Source organism: Rhinolophus sinicus, linkage group LG11 (genome assembly GCF_036562045.2).
Source record: "Rhinolophus sinicus isolate RSC01 linkage group LG11, ASM3656204v1, whole genome shotgun sequence".
NCBI lineage: Eukaryota > Metazoa > Chordata > Mammalia > Chiroptera > Rhinolophidae > Rhinolophus > Rhinolophus sinicus.
This window is the reverse complement of record NC_133760.1, coordinates 13,828,671-13,849,935: the sequence shown is the minus strand read 5'-3', so window position 1 is coordinate 13,849,935 and position 21,265 is coordinate 13,828,671. Positions and strand designations below refer to the sequence as shown.

Here is a 21,265-nt window from a genome sequence, read left to right as displayed (position 1 = left end):
GGAAAGACTGGAGGGAGACCTAAAGTGGGGAGTGTGGGAGGAGGAACTTGGTTTTCAAGTCTTTCTGGATTACTGTTGATTCTTTAGTATCTAGCACAATGCCTGGTACATAACAGGCTATATGGCTGATAAAAATAATACTAAGGGCTTAATAAATAGTAATAATAATAATATTAAAGAAGTGTTTTCAGGTTTTAAAGAAGAGGCATGTATAGATTACTTTGGTTTTCATTTCCTGGAATATGTGTACACCTCAGGAAACGCAGCAGTGCGTGTCTAGGGTTAGAAGTAGCCATTAAATAATTGATAACATGGTGCTACTTCCTGGGTCGTTAGTTTTACATGAAATTATTGATAAATTGTTTAATAATCAAGGAGCTTTGTGCATAAAGAGGAATGCTCACTGCCGTATATACTTTTACAATGCTCAGTTTATTATGTTCCTATATCTAGTAAGCAAAAATGATTTTCTTGAAAATTTAAGCATTAATCGCAAATTCAGTTCCTCTCCTTAAACAACTTAGACTTCTATTAGTATTTTAGTATAACTTGTTCTTTGGGACATTTCAAACATCTTAAGCACATGGAATATACATGATTATTCAAATTATTACTTCACGTACAGTCAAAAGCTATTTTAAAGCATCAGTGATGTGGGGTTAGTCCATTTCTACATTATTTCTATACTCTTAATTCCTTCCTTTTATGCTAATTTTAATATCTTTCTAAAGTTTCAATAGTATTACTTTGTTTCCTTTTCTGGATTTCAGTTATCTTAAGGCAAGAATAGAGGATCTGGTTTATCAGTCATTTGTTTCTTGCTCAGGACTTGGGACCTGATTGTATTATACAACCCAAGACCATTGGAAACTGGTTTGATCAATGTATATCCAAACTGAAATGATTATGATCAACTTTTAGGAAGTAATCATTCAAAACTCGTATGCTGGTAAAATGGTATATGTACAAAGATCTTTATTACAACATTCTTATAGGGAAAGACTGGAAATAACCCAGATGATCATGGGCAGCAAATTGTTTAAATAAAGTATATCCATTTAGTGAAATACAGTGTAGCTAAGAGAATTATGTAACTCTGTATGTGCTAGTTGGGATCCTGTCCAACTAGTAAGTAAAAATAGCAATATGTGTAACTGTTCAATATGCTACAATTTGTATAAAACAAAATTCTGTCTTTGTCTGTATGTGTGCATATATGCAAAGTATATTTTTCTAGCCCTATCAGGGTATACAAATTTACCTGCTGTAGTCAAAGCCTAAGGTTTCTGAAGTTGGGGATAATGAGATATTTGCCCATTCTTTTCACAAATAACCCCTCAAGTGTTTATGTGGCGTGAACAGAGGAAATGTTCATTTTGGGAACTATAAGGCAAGTGGGATTTCATGTAGCTTCTTTTGCCTCCCCCAGCTCTACCTTTTTCCAAAAGAGGAGTCCAGAGGAGGACTGGTCCTTTTCTGCAAATATCAAAGCCATGGCTCGGGTGAGATTCTGTTTTATTTTGCTCAAATAGAGTAATTTTTACCCTTAGTACATGTAAATATTTGCTTCCTTCATCATGTTGCTTTTTGGTGTTTTTTCAAAACACCTTTCAGACAGTTAGTTATAAGCAATGTCAAAGTTCTTGTACCCTTGCTCTAAAGAAGAAGTTCTCCAGTAAGCCAAATCAGACATTTCTCTCTTGGTGGAGATAGTTATGGAAAAACAAAGTGGTTAGATAATCATTGTTGGAAAAAAACAAAAGACTGCTTAAAGATCTTTAAACTCTTAACTTACAGATAACTGTTAGAGGACCAAATGGTTGGGTAACAAGTTTCTCTGAAGAGGTCTTAATCCGATGAAAATTTATCAGAAAATTCCTCACAAATTTCATCAAGAATCCTTGTTCCCACAGAGAGATTGTGAATTACATAATGTAAAAGTGGTCTGACTGAGACGAGGTTGGGAAAAAACAATTTTTACGCTGGTTGACATGGGTCCCCCTTCAGGAACCTGACCCCTCTTTCCTCCTAAAAAAAACCTGCACCCCCACCCCAGATCCCTCTTCTTCTTTTAAACAATATTTACAAACTCATTTTGTAAGTTCTTCAGCATCTTCTATCTTAGACTTCTGCCAGAAATTTTGATAGAAACGTGTTCCCCATTTGTTACTGAATCTAATTTGCTTGGACAGTGATTTGATAGGATGCAAATGAGTAATTAAGGACACCTCATAGAGAAAAGCCCTGATCATTTCCACAAACCCAGGTTTTCCAATGAGAAAATACGTGGAATGGTTTTGTTTGATTTTAGTCTTAATACATAGAATGATTTCCTGAAGCCTTTCAGGTTTGGGGGTATGATTGATGGTCAGTACAAAGCTCTGACACCCTACCCTACCAGATCATCCAAAATAAATAGACTTCAGTAATGTCATTGTATAAATCTGGATCATCCTGCATCAATTTCCTGTGGTTCGGAAACAAAGGGAATTTACCGTTGAACAATGAGTCGTTATAAGTAAGATTTGGCTGGTGTTGGGGAGATCTTTAAAGATCACCTATAGTTTCAGTGTCTGAAAGCCAAAGAAAAGTTATTATTTATAACTTTTTTTTTGTTACCAGTGTCCAGGTAGTATTCCATATAATAGAATATTATTCAGTGAAAAAATATGCTTATGAAACAAATTTGTTGTAACAAAGAATAACTCATATAGTAGTCTTGAATTATATGCAAATTTAACTTTCTAATTTATTTTAAAGTCCTTTTACACACATTTACAAGTGAAGTAGTACTATTCCAGTCTTACCCCATCACCAGTCCAACTCTGAAAAGGTGGCTGCCCTCAATTCTTAAATATGGTTTGCTATCTTTTGCTGAATCAATTTTACGTATTATCTCTCTTTTTTTTTTTTTTATACGTATTATCTCTTGACTTACTGCATAGTGGAAGGGACATTGTACTCTTGTATTGCATCCTTTATTCTCTCTGATTCTGTTATTAATTATATCACAATTTTTGGTTAAATCAAAAGTATAGAGAATATTAGGACAGCAGTTATCACTCACTGCTGAGCTGGCTTAGCTTTATTCTTATACAACTTTTTATTTTTCCTGGGGTTAATTGTTGTTTTCCCCACATTTGCTTAGTGTCCATATATTTATATCCAAAATCTACAGAATCACTGTCACATGCCAATCAATATGTTTTCCATCTGGTCAAACACATCATTCCTTTTGAACATGGAGTTTCCTATCCCCTTTCCCTTTTTAGCCCTGCCCCCGACTGGTCTGGTTATTCTCTAGGCCTGCTGCAGTTTTCCTGAGACTTCCCTGTTTTTGTTTCCTGGGATTTTCCTTCACTGTTCACCTGTGTTAACTTACCTATTTCATGAATCTCATGTCTTCCTCTTATGGTTTACTTCCCTATTTTGGTGGAGCACATCCTCTGGTAGTTTCCTAAGAAATTGTGCTTTTGTCCTTTTATGTCTAGGAATGTCTTTTTTCAGTCCTCATAACAGAATGATAGTTTGGTTGTAGAATTCTAGGACAGAATTTCCTTTTTCTATTAGAATATTGAAGAATTGTTCTTATTTCTTGTTTTTAGTAGTTGTTAAGAATCCTATTGCCTCTCTGATTCTTGATGTCTATTATAGGACCTATTCTTTTCTGGATGATTGTAATGTCTTTATCTCTTAGTCTGAATTTTTTTTTTTTTTCAGTATTTGGGAAAAATAGTGTGAAAGAAGCCCAAACGTGTTGCCGACATATTGTATGACAAGTATTGTGCTATTTCATTTAATTAGGAAACTCCTCTTAGCTAGACTTTGTATCTCCCCAGACTTATTTAGATAATGGAAGTGTACCCCTATACACAGGCAGTTTTGTCTGGAGGAAACAGAAAGACATGGGAGCACAATGATTCCATTATGCTTATTTGTTTACAGTCCTCTCCTTGCCTCCCAGACATTCAGCCCCACTCTGTATGCTTACTATTTTTCACTTCCTCCACCTTTATTTTTTGCTTCTTTCCTTCACAAAACACTTTTTATTAATCAAATTATATACATGGTTGTTGTTCCAGGAGTCAGTGATGTTCAGTGATGTATCCATAGACTTCTCTCAGGAGGAGTGGGAATGCCTGAATGATGATCAGAGAGATTTATACAGAGATGTGATGTTGGAGAATTACAACAACCTGGTTTCAATGGGTAAGGACGTCTGTCCATATTAATTCAGATTTTGCCCTCAGAAGGTCTACTTCTTCCAGGGTGAAATACTCACCTACCTTCAAGTAACCAGTTAGAGTTCTACATCCTGTTCCCAGAGAAATGTTTTTAATATTATAGAGTAAGAAAGAAGAACCTACATTGCATTATGGGGAAAGTTTCAAATCCTTATTATATTTCATAAATCTGTTATACCTTTCCTTGATTTTTTCTTAGTGAAGGGACTGGATTTGAATTCTGGGACATTCTAAACATGTCTCGTTACTTCTTTTGTAAGCAGGACATTCTATTTCTAAACCAGATGTGATCTCCTTCTTGGAGCAGGGGAAGGAGCCCTGGTTGGTTGACAGAGAAGTAACAGGAAGCCAGTGTCCAGGTAAGTAAGGCATGGCAGTAACGACCCCATAGGTCAGTGGAGAGTCTACACCTTTGAGATGCTATCTGGGAAGCTCCCCTTAAAAGCTTTAGGCCTGTTGTGCAAAAGTAAACCTTTTTAGCATGAGCTTTCAAACGACTTCACCTTTTCCCCTTACATAACACACTCTACTTGCTTTTTTCCTCTTACACTTCTCTCCTAACTCTAACCAGCTGGTACCCTCTTCCGCCATCCCGAATGATATTCCTTTCTATTCATAGTTTCTTATTAGCTTCTCGTCCTCTTTTGTATTAATCTTTAAAAAGCATAACTGTCTCCTGAAATGTATTCTTTTCTACATTGCCAAAGACTTATTTTCTTTAGAGGTTTTTTCAGATATAATAGTTCATACACTTATTGATTCATTCATACTTTTAATGAACCTTTATTGATATAATAATGTGTGTGAGGTCCTCTACTAGGTGCTGCAGAAATTAAAAAAGGAATAAGCAATTATAGACTTTACAGCTTAGTAGGGGTACTCGAACATGTATACGCATAAGTTCTACAAAGTAGCATCACTATAAGAGAGGTTAAAATAGGAAGCTCAGCAAAAAGTGAGGGCTAAAGATGTTGAAGAGGAGTTGATCCACATAGAAGCCATAGGAGGAGAGTTGAGCATGCATGTCCTTGACTTTAGATAAAATGTTGGAAATAAAGGGTCTGTACCTCCATTGAGAATTTAGAGCTGGCCAAGATAAAGAGATTTGGTGTGAAGGAGGAAAATCAAGACAGCACATCATTCAGTGTATGTTTGTTGAGTACCTATTAAACACCCAGCACTATTCTCAACACAGGTTACAGTAGTGAATAGAACATAAACAAAAATCTCTATTCTCAGAGCTTACCCTCCAGTACAGAAAGAGATACACAAATAAATGAATATATAATATGTGAGGGAATATGTGCTAAAAAGAAAGAGGGTGCTATTTTATGTGACGTGTTGAGAACTTTTTCCATTAAGATAACATTTGTTCAGAGGCCTGAAGAAGTACAGCGGTAAATTATTATATGTGGTTACTGGGAGGAAGAGCATTCCAGAGAGAGGAAGCCAAACATTGAAAGGCTCTGGGGCAGGTGCACATTGTCTGTGCTGAAGGAGCAGCCAGGAGGCCAGTGTTTCATCTATCTAGGTTGTTATTGTTCAAGCATCTTCAATTCTAACACCTCATGTCATTTTACCTTTGCATAACCGAAATATGTAATTGTGAAAAATATGGATATTTTGTCCCTTATATAACTTTAATGCCATTATTGTCCCTAATAAATTTTACAATGATTTTTTGATACACTGGGTTTAGTGTCATATTGAGTGAGAGTGGACATTTTCACCTTAATGGTGCAGTTTTCTGTAACATGTTCACTACTGTATTTTATACTTTTTATCTATTACTATCATTTTTTTTTAGTCAGTTTTTATGGATGCTATATAAAATAAAAACATCTATTTCCAGAAGGTGCTTTCACTTTTTAATTTTAATTTGGATTGATATCCTTAATATGAATGTTTTAATGTATTTGTAGTTAGCTCCTTTGTGTTTATTATGATTTGTGATTTTTTAAAATAACTGGCCTCTACAAGTTTTATAGATATTTTATTTTTTAAATTTTTCTGTGATTTGTTTTATAGCATTTAAATTCATTTTAATTTCTTTTGCAGTAAGATATCAATTGAGAGTCCAAATAACTTATCCCCCACACACATACACACACCTTATTATGGTACCATTTATTTAACACCTGCTTATTTTGTCATTGTTTTATCCACCTATTCAGTAATGTGTTCTGATTGGTTAGTTTGTATTTCAGGGCCTCTTTTTTTATTTCTTTGATTCATCTATCCACTTAATGCCTACAGAGATATGCCTAATAGAGAATTAATATATTTTAATTCTTTTTATTGCAAATTTTCACAAATACAGAAAAGTCACAAACTATAGGTGCACGTTCAAACAATTATGAATTGAACTCATGGAATCATCACCCAGGTCAAGAACTGCAGCACTACCAACAAAGATCTCTGTATCCACAATATCTTTATGTCCCTTCATAGTTTTGCCGCTTGAGTGTCACCCATAACAATACAGTTTTACTTGGGTTTGAATTTTATATACATGGAATCATACTATATATAGTTTTTTGTACCTTGCTTTTCTATTGAGCATTTTGCTTTAAGATTCAGACCTGTTGTTTGCAGTCATAGTTGATGCATTCCATTATGTGAATGGAATGAATATACTACAATTACTCATTTATCAGTTTGAGTGATAATTATACTACAATTTATCAGTTCTATTGTTTATAGATAGTTGGGTTGTTTCCAGTTTTTTACAGTTAACTATCTACTATGAACATTTTCTGCGTTTTAGGACTAGGAGAGATTTATCAGTTTTATTGTTTATAGAGAGTTGGGTTGTTTCCAGTTTTTTACAGTTAACTACTATGAACATTTTCTGCGTTTTAGGACTAGGAGAGAAAACAATGGATTATAAGACATAACATCTTTAGCTGCCTATTTTTCAATTTACTTTTTTCCCCAGTTCCTCTTTTTTGCCCTTCTTCAGTACTGATACCAAGTGTGAAGCTATAGGAGGACAGGTGGCCATAATCTTCAACAAACCTACGAGACTCTTGATTTCAGGCACATTCCCATGGAGCCTGTTTTTATCTGTCTTGGCATAGCTTTGTTATGATCACATTTTTTTTCTTGACTAAAGAACTCTTCTGCCAGTGCCAGTTCTGCAAGGCATTTTTGAGGGCTTGAGGTAGAAGCTTTTTAATTTTATTTGATTTTCTTTTCTTATTTCATTTCTTGACAAGTAAATGGTAAGCTGGTCTTATGGTAATATTGAAGGATAAGCTGTTTTGGGCTGGTGGTTTTCTATGCAGATTTATTGTTAGGTTACTGTTAAGAAAAGAAAACCAAACGGTGAGGGAAGAAGAGCTGTGCCATTCTCATCATTTTATGGAGTGCCTCTTGAGAGCAGAGTGCTCTGCTAGATTCTCATGGGGCTACAAGGTTGGCTATCATATGGCTTTGTCCAGGGAGGGAGGTCTTTTACTTATTCCTTATTTTTCAGTTACAGTTGATATTCAATATTATTTTGTTAGTTTCAGGTGTACAGCACAGAGATTAGATACTTACATCATTTATGAAGTGTTCCCCCCGTAAGTCCACTACTCACCTTGCACCATACATAGTGATTATAGTAATATTTACTATATTCCCTATGCTGTACTTCACGTCCCCATGACTATTTTGTAACACCAATTTGTACTTCTTAATCCCTTCACATTTTTCTCCCAGTCTCCCAACTCCTGTCCCATCTGGAAACCATCAGTTTATTCTCTGTATCTCTGAGTTTTTTTCTGTTTCATTTATTTATTGGCTTTGTGTTTAGATTTCACATGTAAGTGAAATCTTATGTTATTTGCCTTTCTCTATCTGACTTATTTCTTAGCATAATGCCCTCCAAGTCCATCCATGTTGCAAATAATAAGATTTCATTCTTTTTTATGGCTTAGTGTAATGTACCATTGTATATATGTACCGCATCTTCTTTATCCAGTTGTCTAATGATGGGCACTTTGGTTGCTTCCATATCTTGGTTATTGTGGATAATGCAGCAGTGGATATAGGGGTGCATATATCTTTTGGAATTAGTGTTTTGGATTTCTTTGGATAAATACCCAGAGGTGGAATTGCTAGGTCATAAGGTAGTTCTATTTTTAAATTTTTGAGGAACCTCCATACTATTTTCCATAGTGACCGCACCAATTTGCAATCTCACCAACAATACATGAGGGTTCCCTTTTCTCCATATCCTTGCCAACTCTTGTTCGTTGATTTATTGATGATAGCCATTGTGATAGGTCTGAGGTCATATCTCATTGTGGTTTTAATTTGCATTTCTCTGATGATTAGTGACACTGAGCACCTTTTTTATATGTTTATTGTCCATCTGTATGTCCTTTATGGAGAAATGTCTGTTCAGGTCTTCTGCCCATTTTTTAATTTGATTGTTTGTTGTTTTGGTGTTAAGTTATATGAGTTCTTTGTAAATTTTAGATATTAACCCCTTATCATATGTTACATTGATGAATATCTTCTCCCAGTCGCTATATTGTCTTTTCATTTTGTTGATGGTTTCCTTTGCTGTGCAAAGTCTTTTTGGTTTGATGTAGTCCCATTTGTTTATTTTTTCTTTTGTTTCCCTTGCCCTACGAAACAGTATTACTAAGAGCAATGTCAGAGTTTACTGTCTATGTTTTCTTCTAGGAGTTTTATGGTTTTGAGTCTTACATCTAAGTCTTTAATCCATTTTGAGTTTATTGTATATGGTGTAAGAAGGTGGTTCACTTTCATTTTTTTGCATGTATCTGTTTGGTTTTCCCAACATCATTTATTGAATAGACTGTCTTTAATGCACTGTATCGTCTTGCCTCCTTTGTCATAGATAAAATAACCATATAGGCATGGATTTCTTTCTGGGTTCTCTGTTCTGTTCCATTGATCCATTTGTCTGTTTTGATACCAGTACCATGCCATTAAATTACGATAGCCTTTAGTATAGTTTGATATCAGGTAGTGTGATGACTCCAGTTTTCATCTTCCTCAAGACTTCTGTGTATATTGGGGTCTTTTGTGGTTACACATAAATTTTAGGATTATTTGTTCTAGTTCTGTGAAAAATGCCATTGGTATTTTGATAGAGATTTCATTGAGTCTATGGATTGCTTTGGGTAGTATGGACATTTTAACGATGTTATTTCTTCCTGTTCATGAGCACAATATATGCTTCCATTTATTTTTATCTTCTTCAATTTTTCTTTAATGTCTTATAATTTTCTGAGTACAGACCTTTTACTTCCTTGGTTAAATTTATTCCTAGGTATTTTTCTTTCTATGCAATCATAAATGGGATTTTTTTTCTTCTTTAAAGTTTATCGGGGTGACAATTGTTAGTGAAGTTACATAGATTTCAAGTGTACAATTCTGTAATACATTATCTATGTTTTACACTGTGTGTTCATCACCCAGAGTCAGTTCTTTCCATCACCATATATTAGACCCCGTTTACCCTCTTATAGAGCCCCACTCCCCCCATTCCCCTTCTTAGCCTCTAGTAACCCCTAAACTATTGTCTACGTCTATGAGTTTTTGTTTTTCAGTTGTTTGTCTTGTTCTTTTGGGGATTGTTTTCTTAATTCCGTTTTCTGATAGTTTGTTTCTGATGTATAAAAATGCAAGCAATTTCTGAATATTAATTTTGTGTCCGACTTTACTGAATTCAGTTATCAGTTCTAATTTTTTTTGGTAGAATCTTTAAGGTTCTCTCTATATATAGTATCATGTCATCTGTAAATAATGAGTTTTACTTCCTTTCCAATTTATATGGCCTTTATTTTTTTTCTCATTGCTGTAGCTAGGACTTCCAATACTATTTTGAATAAAAGTGGTGAAAGTGGATATCCTTGTGTTCTTCCTGATTAAAGAAAACACTTCTGGCTTTTCACTGTTGAGTATGATATTAGCTATGGATTTGTCATAAGGCCTTTATTATGTTGAGATATAGTCCCTCCATTCCCTCCAAACTTTGCAGAGAGTTTTTATCATAAATGGATGCTGGATTTTGTCAAATGTTTTTTCTGCATCTGTTGATAAGACCATATGATTTTTATCCTTCATTTTGTTTATGTGGTATATAATGTTAATGAACTTGTGTATGTTGAACAAACCTTGCATCCCTGGAATAAATACTACTTCGTTGTGTTGTATGATGTTTTTAATGTATTGCTGAATTTTGTTTGCTAATATTTTGTTGACAATTTTTGCATCTACGTTCATCAGGGATATCGGCCTAGAATTTTCTCTTTTAGTGATATTTTGGTCTTTTTGAAATCAGGGTAATGCTGTCCTCGTGAAATGAGCTTGAGAGCCTTCCCTTCTCTTGAATTTTTTGGAATAGTTTCAGAAGAATAAGTGTTAATTCTTTGAATGTTTGTTGTAATTTACCTGTGAAACCATCCAGTCCACGACTTTGTTTGTTGGGGGTTTTTGATTACTGATTTGCTTTTGTTAGTAGTTATTGTTCTGTTCAGATTTTCTGTTTCTTCTTGACTCAGTCTTGGAGGAGTGTATGTTACTAGATATTTATCCATTTCTTCCCTGCGTCTCCAATTTGTTGGTATATAATTGTTTGTAGTATTGTCTTATAATCTTTTTTGTTTCTGTGGTGTCATTTGTCACTTCTCTTTCATTTCTGATTTTATTTATTTGGGTCCTCTTTTTTTTCTTGATGAATCTGGTTAAAGGTTTATCAATTTGTTTATCTTTTCAAAGAGCCAGTTCTTTGTTTCATTATTTTATATATATATATATATATATATATATATATATATATATTTTTTTTTTTTTTTTTAGACTATTTTGTTTATTTCTGCTCTGATCTTTATTATTTCCTTTCTTCTACTCATTTTGGGCTTTGTTCTTTTTTCTAATTCCTTTTGGGGGTAGGGTTAGATTGTTTATTTGAGATTTTTTTATTTTATTTTATTTCTTAAGGTAGCCTGTATATCTGTCAATTTCCTTCTTAGAACTACTTTCTGTGTCCCATAGATTTTGGGTTGTTGTGTTTTTATTTTCATTTGACTTAGGCTGTCTTCTGATTTCTTCCTTGATCTCGTTGTTAACCCATTCACTGTTTACTAGCATGTTATTTAGCCTCCATGTGTTTTTGTGTTTTTCAGTTTTCTTGTTACTGATTTCTAGTTTCATACTATTATTATTGGAGAAAATGCTTGATATGATTTAAGTCGTCTTAAATTTATTGAGACTTGTTTTGTGGCCTAACATGTCTATCCTGGAAAATGTTCTGTGTGTGCTGGAAAAGACTGCTGCTTTGGTGTGAAATGCTCTAAAACATCAGTTAAATCCATCTAGTCTCGTGTCATTTAAGACTGCTATTTCCTTCTTGATTTTCTGTCTGGAAGATCTATCCATTTATGTCAGTAGGATGTTTAAGTCTCCTACAATGCCTGTATTACTGTTGATCTCTCCCTTTATGTTTGTCAATGTTTCCTTTATAAATTTAAGTGCTCCTACGTTGGGTGTGTAAATGTTTAGAAGAGTTATATGCTACTCTGCATTGATCTCTATATCATTATGTAGTGTTCGTCTTTTGTTGTAGCCTTTGTTTTAAAGTCTGTTTTGTCTGATAAAAGTATTGCTATCCCATCTTTTTTCATTTCCATTTGCATAAAGTATCTTTTTCTATCCCTTTACTCTCAGTCTGTGTGTGTATTTCGATCTGAACCAAATCTCTTATAGGCAACATATGTAAGTCTTTTTTTCCGTATCCATTCAGCTACCCTGTGTCTTTTGATTGGACCATTTAATCCCTTTACATGTAAAGTAATTATGGATAGCTGTGTAGTTATTGCCATTTTATTATTCATATTTTTAATCTCTTTTTCTTCTTCTTGAAGAAGTCCCTTTACCATACTTGTTTGGTGGTGGTGAACTCCTTTAGCGCTTTCTTGTCTGGGAAGCTCTTTATCTGTTCTTTGATTCTAAATGATTGCTTTGTTAGGTAGGATAATCTTGGCTGTAGTTCCTTGCTTTTCATCACTGAATATTTTGTGCCAATCCCTTCTGACCTGCAAAGTCTCTGTTGAGGAATCAGCTGATAGTTATGGGAGTTCCCTTGTTGGTAGCAAACTGCTTTTCTCTTGCTGCTTTTAGGATTCTCTCTTTGTCTTTAACCTTTGGCATTTTAATTATGATGTGTCTTTCTAGGCCATTTTGGGTTCATCTAGTTTGGGACTCTGTGCTTCCCGATCTTTTATGTCTATTTCCTTCACCAAGTTGGGGAAGTTTTCCATCATTATTTCTTCAAATAGATTTTCAATCTCTGCTTTCTCTCGTCTCCTCTTGTACCCCTAGGATGCGAATGCTGGTATGCTTAATGTTGCCCCTCAACTAATCTCATCTTTTTGAATTTTTTTTTCTTTTTGCTGTTATGATTGGGTGTGTTCTGCTATCTTATCCTGCAAATTGCTGATTTAGTCCTTTGCTTCATCTTATCTATTGTTGGCTCCCTTTAATGTATTCTTCATTTTAGGTATCATGTTCTTAATTTCTGACTGGTTCTTTTTTATGTTTTCTATCTCTATTTTTATTTCCTATCTCTGTTGAAATTCTCACTGAGATCATTTAGCATCCTTATTTTTTTTTGGATTCTTTTTTCTTTTCTCTGTTCTGATTGGGTGTTTAATGCCTACACTAGCTTACAATTCCACCAGTAGTATATGAGAGCTCCTATTGTTTCACATGCTTCCTTACCTATGGAATTATCAAACTTTGGTTTTCACTTATTGGTGAGTGTATAATAATACTTCAGTGTGGTTTTCATTTGCATTTCCCTTTTTATTGATAAGTTTGAAAGCATTTTCATATCATTATTGATCTTTTAAAATTTATTTAGTGAATTATTTGTTGACAGCTTTTTTTCTATATTTCTGTCACCTTTGTATTTTTCTTAATGATATGTAAGAGTTATTTATATATTTTTCTTATGAGTATATTCCATGTTGTACTAATTGCAAATGTCTTCTCAATTTTCTTTTAGCTCTCTTTATGGTTACTTTTTGTGAATAGAAGTTCTTAATTTTGGTCAAATTTATTGGGTTTTTGTGTGTGTGTCTGTGCTTCACACTGTTGGGTCTTATGTAAGAAATTCTTCCTTCACCTGTTTTTGACTCTTACATAAACAGAAGCATACTCTCTGTACATTTTGTTCTGTTTAAGAAATCTTTGCTTACCATAACACCGTGAAGGTATTTTCTATGTTTTATTCTTGATGTATGATTATTGCTCCTTCATCATCTTTTCCTCTAATGGGCTAAATTTTTACTGTAATATATTTAGGTTTGGTTACCTTTATTGCCCCCATATTTTGTTTCTGGTATATTTTTCAATCTGAGGGTGCGTCATTTTTGGTGATAGGAAATCCTTGGCAATCATCACTTCTAACATTACCTTGCTAGCATTTCCTCTTTTCTCTCTTAATATCCTATTAAACAGACATTAGACCATTTGAATCATCTCCAACATCTTTCACTTTTCATCTTTTTTTTCATTTATCCTGCCTTTACATAGATTTGTATGGTTTAATTTGTGTTGATTCACTAATGCATACTTTAGCTGTGACCATTTGGCTCTTCAACCTATCCATTAATTTTGTTATTTAAAAAAAAAATAGCATAGTTATTTATAAGGTATAATTTTACACCCGATATGACTTGTATATAACATGTAAATTCCTAGATTTGCATATGTGAGATATTTGCTAGGAATTATGCCTACGAATATAATTGCTGGGTCTTGGCATACATGCTTATTCAGCTTTACGAGGTAATGCCAGAATATTTTCCAAGTGTTTGTATCACCATCTTTCCCTGTAATTGATATTGTAAGATTTTTTTCATTTTTTAAAGCAATCTGATGAGTATAAAACCTTATTTCACTGTTTTAAATTAAAGTTTCCTGGTTACTATTGATGATTACCTTTCCATATATTATTTCACCACTAGTCTCTTCTGTGTAATGCCACTTTGATCATTTTTGTATTAGGCTACTTGTCTTTTTCCTAAGATTTGGAGGAATTTCTTATATATTTCCTGGATACTAATTTTTGGTCAGTAACATGTTTTATAGACATCTTTTCTAGTTGTAGGTTTTTAATTCACTTTCTTTGTATCTTTTTTTGATGAACAGCAATTCTCTGTGTTAGTGTGGTTAAATTATATATTTAACAGTTAAATTATATATAGTTTATTAAAAATTCTACTTTTTTTCCTGTATACTTCACATCTTTGGGGTCTTAAGAAGACTTTCCCTAGCCCAATTTTCTCTTATGTTTTATTTTTTGATTAGAGTGTGAAATAGAGTTCAGTTGTAATTGTTTTCCATATAGAAAACAAAATTATTTTTGCCCTACTAAATAAAAAGTCCATTTGTTTTCTACTGATCCACAATAATCCATCTGTCACAGTAAAATTCCCGGTATACATAAGTCTCTCTTGTTCCACTGGCCTTTTTATCTATCCCTGTCCTAATTATTCTTTTATAAAACGTTCTGTTCTCTTGTGGGACTGATCCCTCCATCTTTCTCTTCAGAAGTATTTGGTTATACTTGTTTTGATCTTCCATATGAACTTTAAAATTACATTAAGTAAAGTTTCATTTAAAATCTTGAGTTTTTTCAGCATACATTCATGATAAAAACTCTCAACAAAGTGGGATTAGAGGGAACATACCTCAGCACAATAAAGGCCATATATGATAAGCCCACAGCTAACATTATACTCAACAGTGAAAGCTGAAACCTTCTCCTTTAAAATTAGGAATAAGACAGGGATGCCCACTGTCTTCAGTCTTATTCAACATGGTACTGGAAGTCTTAGCCGGAGCAGTTAGGAAAGAAAAAGAAATAAAAGTCATCCATGTGGGAAAGGAAGAAGTAAAAACCTCTATTTGCAGATGGCATGACATTACATATAAAAAATCCTAAAGACTCCACCAAAAAAACTGTTAGAAGTAATAAATGAGTTCAGTAAAGTTGCGGGATACAAAATCAATATACAAAAATCAGATGTGTTTCTATGCACTCATAATAAATACTCAGAAAAAAAATTGTTTTTAAAATCCCGTTTACATTATATTCTATTTTATAAAAAAAAAAAAAAAAAAAAAACCTAGGAGTAAATATAACCAAGGAGGTCAAAGAACTGTACACCAAAAACTATAAGACATCAATGAATGAAATTGAAGAAGACACAAAGAAATTGAAAGATTTTCTATGCTCATGAAGTGGAAGAATTAGTGTTATTAGAATGCCCATATTACTTTAAGCAATCTACAAATTCAGTGCCATCAAAATTCCAATGGCAACTTTCATAGAAATAGAAACAATCCTGAAATTTGTATGTAACCACAAAAGACCCTGAACTTGCCAAAGCAAATTCTGGGAAAAACAAAGCTAGAGACATCATACTTCCTGATTTTAAACTATAGTGGACCTTTGTACTACATAAATCTTTAAGTGATTCAGTGCAGTTCAAACCTGCTGTTGTTCAAGGGTTAACTGTGTTTCTGAACCATGGTTGGGAATCCCTGTAGGTACAGGGCCAACTTAAATTATACACAGATTTTCAACTGATAGGGTGGGTGGCGCCCCTAATACCTGTGTTATTCAAGGGTCAACTAAAACTCACACTGATCAATGGAGCAGAATAAGGAGCCCAAAAATAAACCCGTACATATATAGGCAATAAATTTATGAAAAAGGATCCAAGAATATACAATGGGAAAAGGTCAGTGTCTTTAATAAATGGTGTTGGGAAAACTGAGCTAACATGCAAAAGAATGAAACTGGACCACTAACTTATACACAAAAAATCAAGTCAGTATTGATTAAATACTCGAATGTAAGACCTGTGAAACCTATAAAACTCCTAGAAGGAAACTCCTAGACCTATAAAACTCCTAGAAGGAAACATAGGCAGTAAGCTGCTTGACATCAGCCTTGGATTTTTTGGGTTTGACACCAAAATCAAAGGCAGCAAAAGTAAAAATAAATAAGTGGGACTACTTCAAACTATAAAGCTTCTACACATCAATTGAAACCAACAAAATGAAAAGGCAAACTATGGAATGGGAGAAAACATTTCAAATCACATATCTGATAAGGGTTTAATAGCTAAAAATATATCTGCAGAACCCATGTAATGCAATACCAAAAGCCCAAACAATCCAATTAAAAAATAAAAGATATAAAACAACATGGAAATTTTAGAACTGAAAAATCCAGTGGTCAAAATCTTAAAAACTCACTGGATAGACTCATTGGGAGGATGGATATAATGGAGCAAAATTAGTGAACTTGAAGGTAGATCAAAGTATATTAGCCAATATGAATAACAATAAAAGATTGAAAACAAAAAGAATACAACCTTGGGACATTGGGATAACAACAAAGGTTTAACATTTTTGTCATTAAAGCCCCAGAAGGAGAAGAGAAAGTTTAGTACTGAAAGAAAAAGTTTGAAAAAATAATGATTTACCAAATTTAGTGAAAGATATACCAATTCAAGAAGCTCAGCCACCCCAAACAGGATAAACCCAAAGAAATCCATGCCCAGACAAATCATAATCAAATCGCTGAAAATGGATGACAAAAAAATATATTAAAGAAACTATAGAAAAATAATGCATTACTTATATAGAAACTGATTTGAATGATTTCTCTTCATAAACCATGTAGGTCAGAAGAAAGTGGAACAATGTTGTGCTGAAGAACTTTCAACCCAGAATTCTGTATCTAGCAAAAACCCTTCAGGAATGAAGTGAAAAAAAGGAAAACAATATTGCAAATATACATGGCAATTGAGACTGGCCTGAGGGTTCATGTGAGACTAGGCAGTGGGGGGGCAGTGGCTAATGAAAGAGAGGCTATATACCATGTTTCCCCGAAAATAAGACCAGGTCTTATGTTAAGGTTTGCTCCAAAAGACGCATTAGGGCTTATGTTCAGGGGATGTCATCCTGAAAAATCATGCAAGGGCTTATTTTCTGGTTAGGTCTTATTTTTGGGAAACACGGTATATACCCTGTCTCAAAGGGATAAGCACTTGTGAAGTCCAGGAGATAACTGTCCTGTGAGATTTCAGGCCCAGTGCTGCCAGATCCAGTCTTTTAAGAAAAGCCAGAAATCCAGATTTCTGTATTAAATCTTCTGATATCTCAAGTCTGGTGACTATTCAAAACTTTAGAGAATTGTTGGGGGGCAACACTAACCACAAATGTGTGAGTAGATTACGAGCTGATTCATCTAGGTTTTTAGTTCTATGGAGTTTTCTCTTTTTCTTTGAACCTCAGAAACTCTACTAAGATATAGCTAGTTAAAACTTTCTTCGTAAATTCTGCTCAGCACAGAAAGGAACCATCTTATTATTCAGAGTTTTCATCAACGCTGGAAATTTGTTTTTAATCTTTTTTTTTTTAATTTTATTGGGGAACAGTGTGTACTTCCAGGCCTTTTTTCCAAATCAAGTTGTCCTTTCAATCTTAGTTGTGGAAGGTACAGCTCAGCTTCTAGTTGTCCTTTCAGTCTTAGTTGTGGAGGACGCAGCTCAGCTCCAGGTCCAGTTGCCGTTTTTTTCTAGTTGCAGGGGGCACAGCCCACCATCACTTGTGGGACTCGAGGAGTTGAACCAGCAACCTTGTGGTTGAGAGGACGCATTCCAACCAACTGAGCCATCTGGGAGCTCAGCGGCAGCTCAGCTTAAGGTGCCATGTTCAATCTTAGTTGCAGGGGGCGAAGCCCACCATCCCTTGCGGGACTTGAGGAGTTGAACCGGCAACCTTGTGGTCAAGAGCCCACTGGCCCATGTGGGAATTGAACCTGCAGCCTTCGGAGTTAGGAGCATGGAGCTCTAACCTCCGGGCCGACGCTGGAAATCTTGTTTTATTGTTGGTTCTGTATCATCACAATATTTTCTTTCTGGGAAGCATATTTTACATTTATTTGGTGTCCTATATAATTTTCCTTCCCTATGACTCTGTCACCATTTTTGAGGGTCACTATTTCTATCCTTTCCTCTGAGAGTTTTTTTTCCCCCAGGAATTCTAGTTTTAGTGATGATTGATTTTTCACTGTGGGATTTGAACATATAGCTTACATTACACCATTTGTCCTCATATTCCAAACATAATTATATCACAATTTTGTAAAAACTTAAGTCATTATTAATTCAGTTCACTTAATGACTAGGTAAGTGGTTTGCATTGCTGAGTTCTGTAGTCATAGTTTGCTTCTTGCGTGATCTTTTTCTTTTCCATGCTGTTGATTCTTGTCTTCATTGAGAGGCCCTTAGTTTTCTGTTTAACTGTCACTAACTCTTCAGACACATCAGGCATCTGTGGTTTGTTTTTTAACTGAGACATCCCTCTAACCCTTTGTTCTTTTGTCCCAGTTGAGACTGTTACATAGCTGTCATTTTAGAATTTCCCTTCATTATCATTTTGTGAATTATCTTAGCATCATCTATTGATTCCTTTTACTTCCCTCCTCTGAATTCCTTTTGATTCTCTTCTGTATTTGGATGCCTTAGATACACACTTGTATACCTTGGCTGTTGTATCTCTTGCTTTCCTCTTTCTTAATTTATTCCCTCATTTTTCTAAAGCATATCTTCCAAAAGCAGCCAAGGAAAGTATGCAAGAGAAGTAAATAGTATAATTTATGAATCCTTACATGTCTGAACATGTTTTTATTTCACCCTCATGTTTGATTGATAATTTGACCGGAGGTGTAATTTTAGGTTGAAAAAATTAGCTTCAAAATTTTGAGCATTGCTCCACTGATTTCTAAAATCTAGCATCTAGTGTTTTTGAGAAGTCCAAAACCTATTCAGGTTCTTAATTCTTTTGTGTGACCTGTCTAATGTCTTTGGAAGCTTTTAGAAGTTATTCTTTATTTGATGTTCTAATATTTCATGTTGAAGTGTCATGATGTTGGTTTATTCTTTCATTTGGCTGGGCATGGACTGAGACACTCTGGAAAACATAAAATCTCTGAAATTTTCTTGATCATTTGTTCCCTATCTTTTTCTCTCTTCTCTATGTTCCAAACTTTGTTTACTTTTTATATCCAGTGCCTGGCACCATATCTGACATATAGCGAGGGATCATTAAATTTTTGAGTAATTGAACACTCATAATTAAGATCTTAAACTTCTTGTCCAAGCCCTAGGATTTTTTTTCTATTTACCATCTATCTTTTTATGTTGTACTTTCTGTAAGATTTTATTAAATTCTAATCCTTGTATTAATTTTTATAAAAAATATTTTCTTCTTTGAATATTTTTTTTTTGGACATCATTTTCTTGTGAGATTATTATATGTTGTTTTTAGAAGAATTCTTTTGAAGATTTGAAAAAGTTTCTCCATGTTTTTCCCCTGAGTTCTTTTCTCCCCTTTGTTTATTTTAATCTCATATTTAAGATTTTCCTGAAATAGCTAGTAACGCAAGGCTATCTGCACATATAAAACTGTTGCCATTAAAAAGCTGATTAGAGCTTGTTTGAGTCTAAGGATGTGTAGATTTATTGGTGGTAGTCACTGTAGAATTATCTGCCTAGAACAGCTTATTGGCTGACATCACCTATTAGATCTTTTCTCTTGGGCTGGTTTTCTCCATGATGAAGTCCTCAGCTTTCTTTCTGGGAATTAATAAAATAAGTTTGGCTGCCAGATTCTGGGAGTTTACTGGGTATGGCAGACTGAGGAATCAGCCTGTTGTATGGAACAGGTTGGAGAATTTGAGGTCTGTCTGTTTTGTAGAAATTTTCAATTAATCTCCCTGTTTACACCCCCTCACGCATCCTACTGTCAAGGTACCTAATGATTGCAGTTTTGGAAAATATCTGGGATTCTACCAAAGGACCATATACTCTATATACTCTGTAGCTTTTTTGTTGCTGCTCTTTCCTCTTCCATTCTCTTTGTCCTAATGGAATTTCTTTTTTCATTTACTTTTATTAGTATCGCTTAGTGGGGTCTTCATGAAGGAACAGTAATGAATGAATGTATTCAGTGTGCCATGTTTGAAGAGAATATGTCATTTTTTTCTAGAAGAATTTTTATAGATTTTTTTTAATTAAGGAGTATACATGCTAACTGAGTCAGTCAATAAATATTTGTTGATCTTCCATTATGTATGAGATAACTGCTCAGAGTTGATTGCACATTGATGACGACAATGAACCTTTCCTTGCCTTCACAGAACTTAAGACCTATTGAGGGGAAAAGATATTAAATGAACCTGAAAAATATGAAATTACAAATTGTGAAAATCCTGCTAAGGAAGAGAACAGTGTTAAAACGGGAATTACAAGGAGAGTAAATTTGGTAATGGTATCAGGGCAGACCTCAAAAAAGTATGACCTTTAAGTGAAGATTTAGAAAATGAGCAGTAGTTGTCAAGAGTGAAAGAAATCACCTTCTAGACATAAGGAAAAGGACCTGGAAAGGCCTTAAAAGGGCCTAAGGGCTGGGAGAATTAGAAGAAATGCAAAAATAGAGCCACTGTGGGTGGAGCTTAGAAACCAAAAGGGAGCATAGTGTGAGATTTGGTTGAAAAGGCAGGCAGGAACCAGATCATTCAGAGCTTTGCAGATCATGTTCAGGAGCTTGGGTTTTATTGTAAGAGCAATATCATGGGAAACCACTGGAGAATTTTAAGCAGAGCATTAGCAGGCAGTGCCATTCTAGTGATATGGATTCAAGATTGCAAACCTCAAGTGGGAAAACTAGGTTGGAGGCTATTCCAGGAGAGAGAGAGAGAGAGAGAGAGAGAGAGAGAGAGAGAGAGAGAGAGCCTATTAGGTAGTAAAGATACAGGGAAGAGTGTAAGATATATTTAGGAGCTAGATTAGGCAATGTATGCTGAATCATTACATGAGAGGAAGAGAAAGAAAACGGTACTGGAATGATTTTCACTTCTTTGGCTTGAGGGTTCCCTCTGGGTCCATGGTGTGCTCCTCAAAACACTTCACATG

At 34.5% G+C, this 21,265-nt stretch overlaps 1 protein-coding gene across 5 annotated transcripts in view; it reads left to right on the top strand.

Annotated features, from left to right (window-relative positions):
- Positions 1 to 21,265, top strand: part of ZFP82 (ZFP82 zinc finger protein) — a 63,032-nt gene that overhangs the window by 6,421 nt on the left and 35,346 nt on the right. For 2 of the 5 annotated variants that reach the window (XM_074315787.1, XM_019749881.2), the window contains 3 exons: positions 1,430 to 1,502; positions 4,083 to 4,209; positions 4,505 to 4,603. In XM_074315787.1, the coding sequence (XP_074171888.1) occupies positions 1,494 to 1,502; positions 4,083 to 4,209; positions 4,505 to 4,603 (235 nt within the window). In that variant the 5' untranslated portion in view covers positions 1,430 to 1,493. The remainder of the gene's footprint in view (positions 1 to 1,429; positions 1,503 to 4,082; positions 4,210 to 4,504; positions 4,604 to 21,265) is intronic. The other 3 variants (XM_074315789.1, XM_074315788.1, XM_074315790.1) reach the window with 3 other exon arrangements.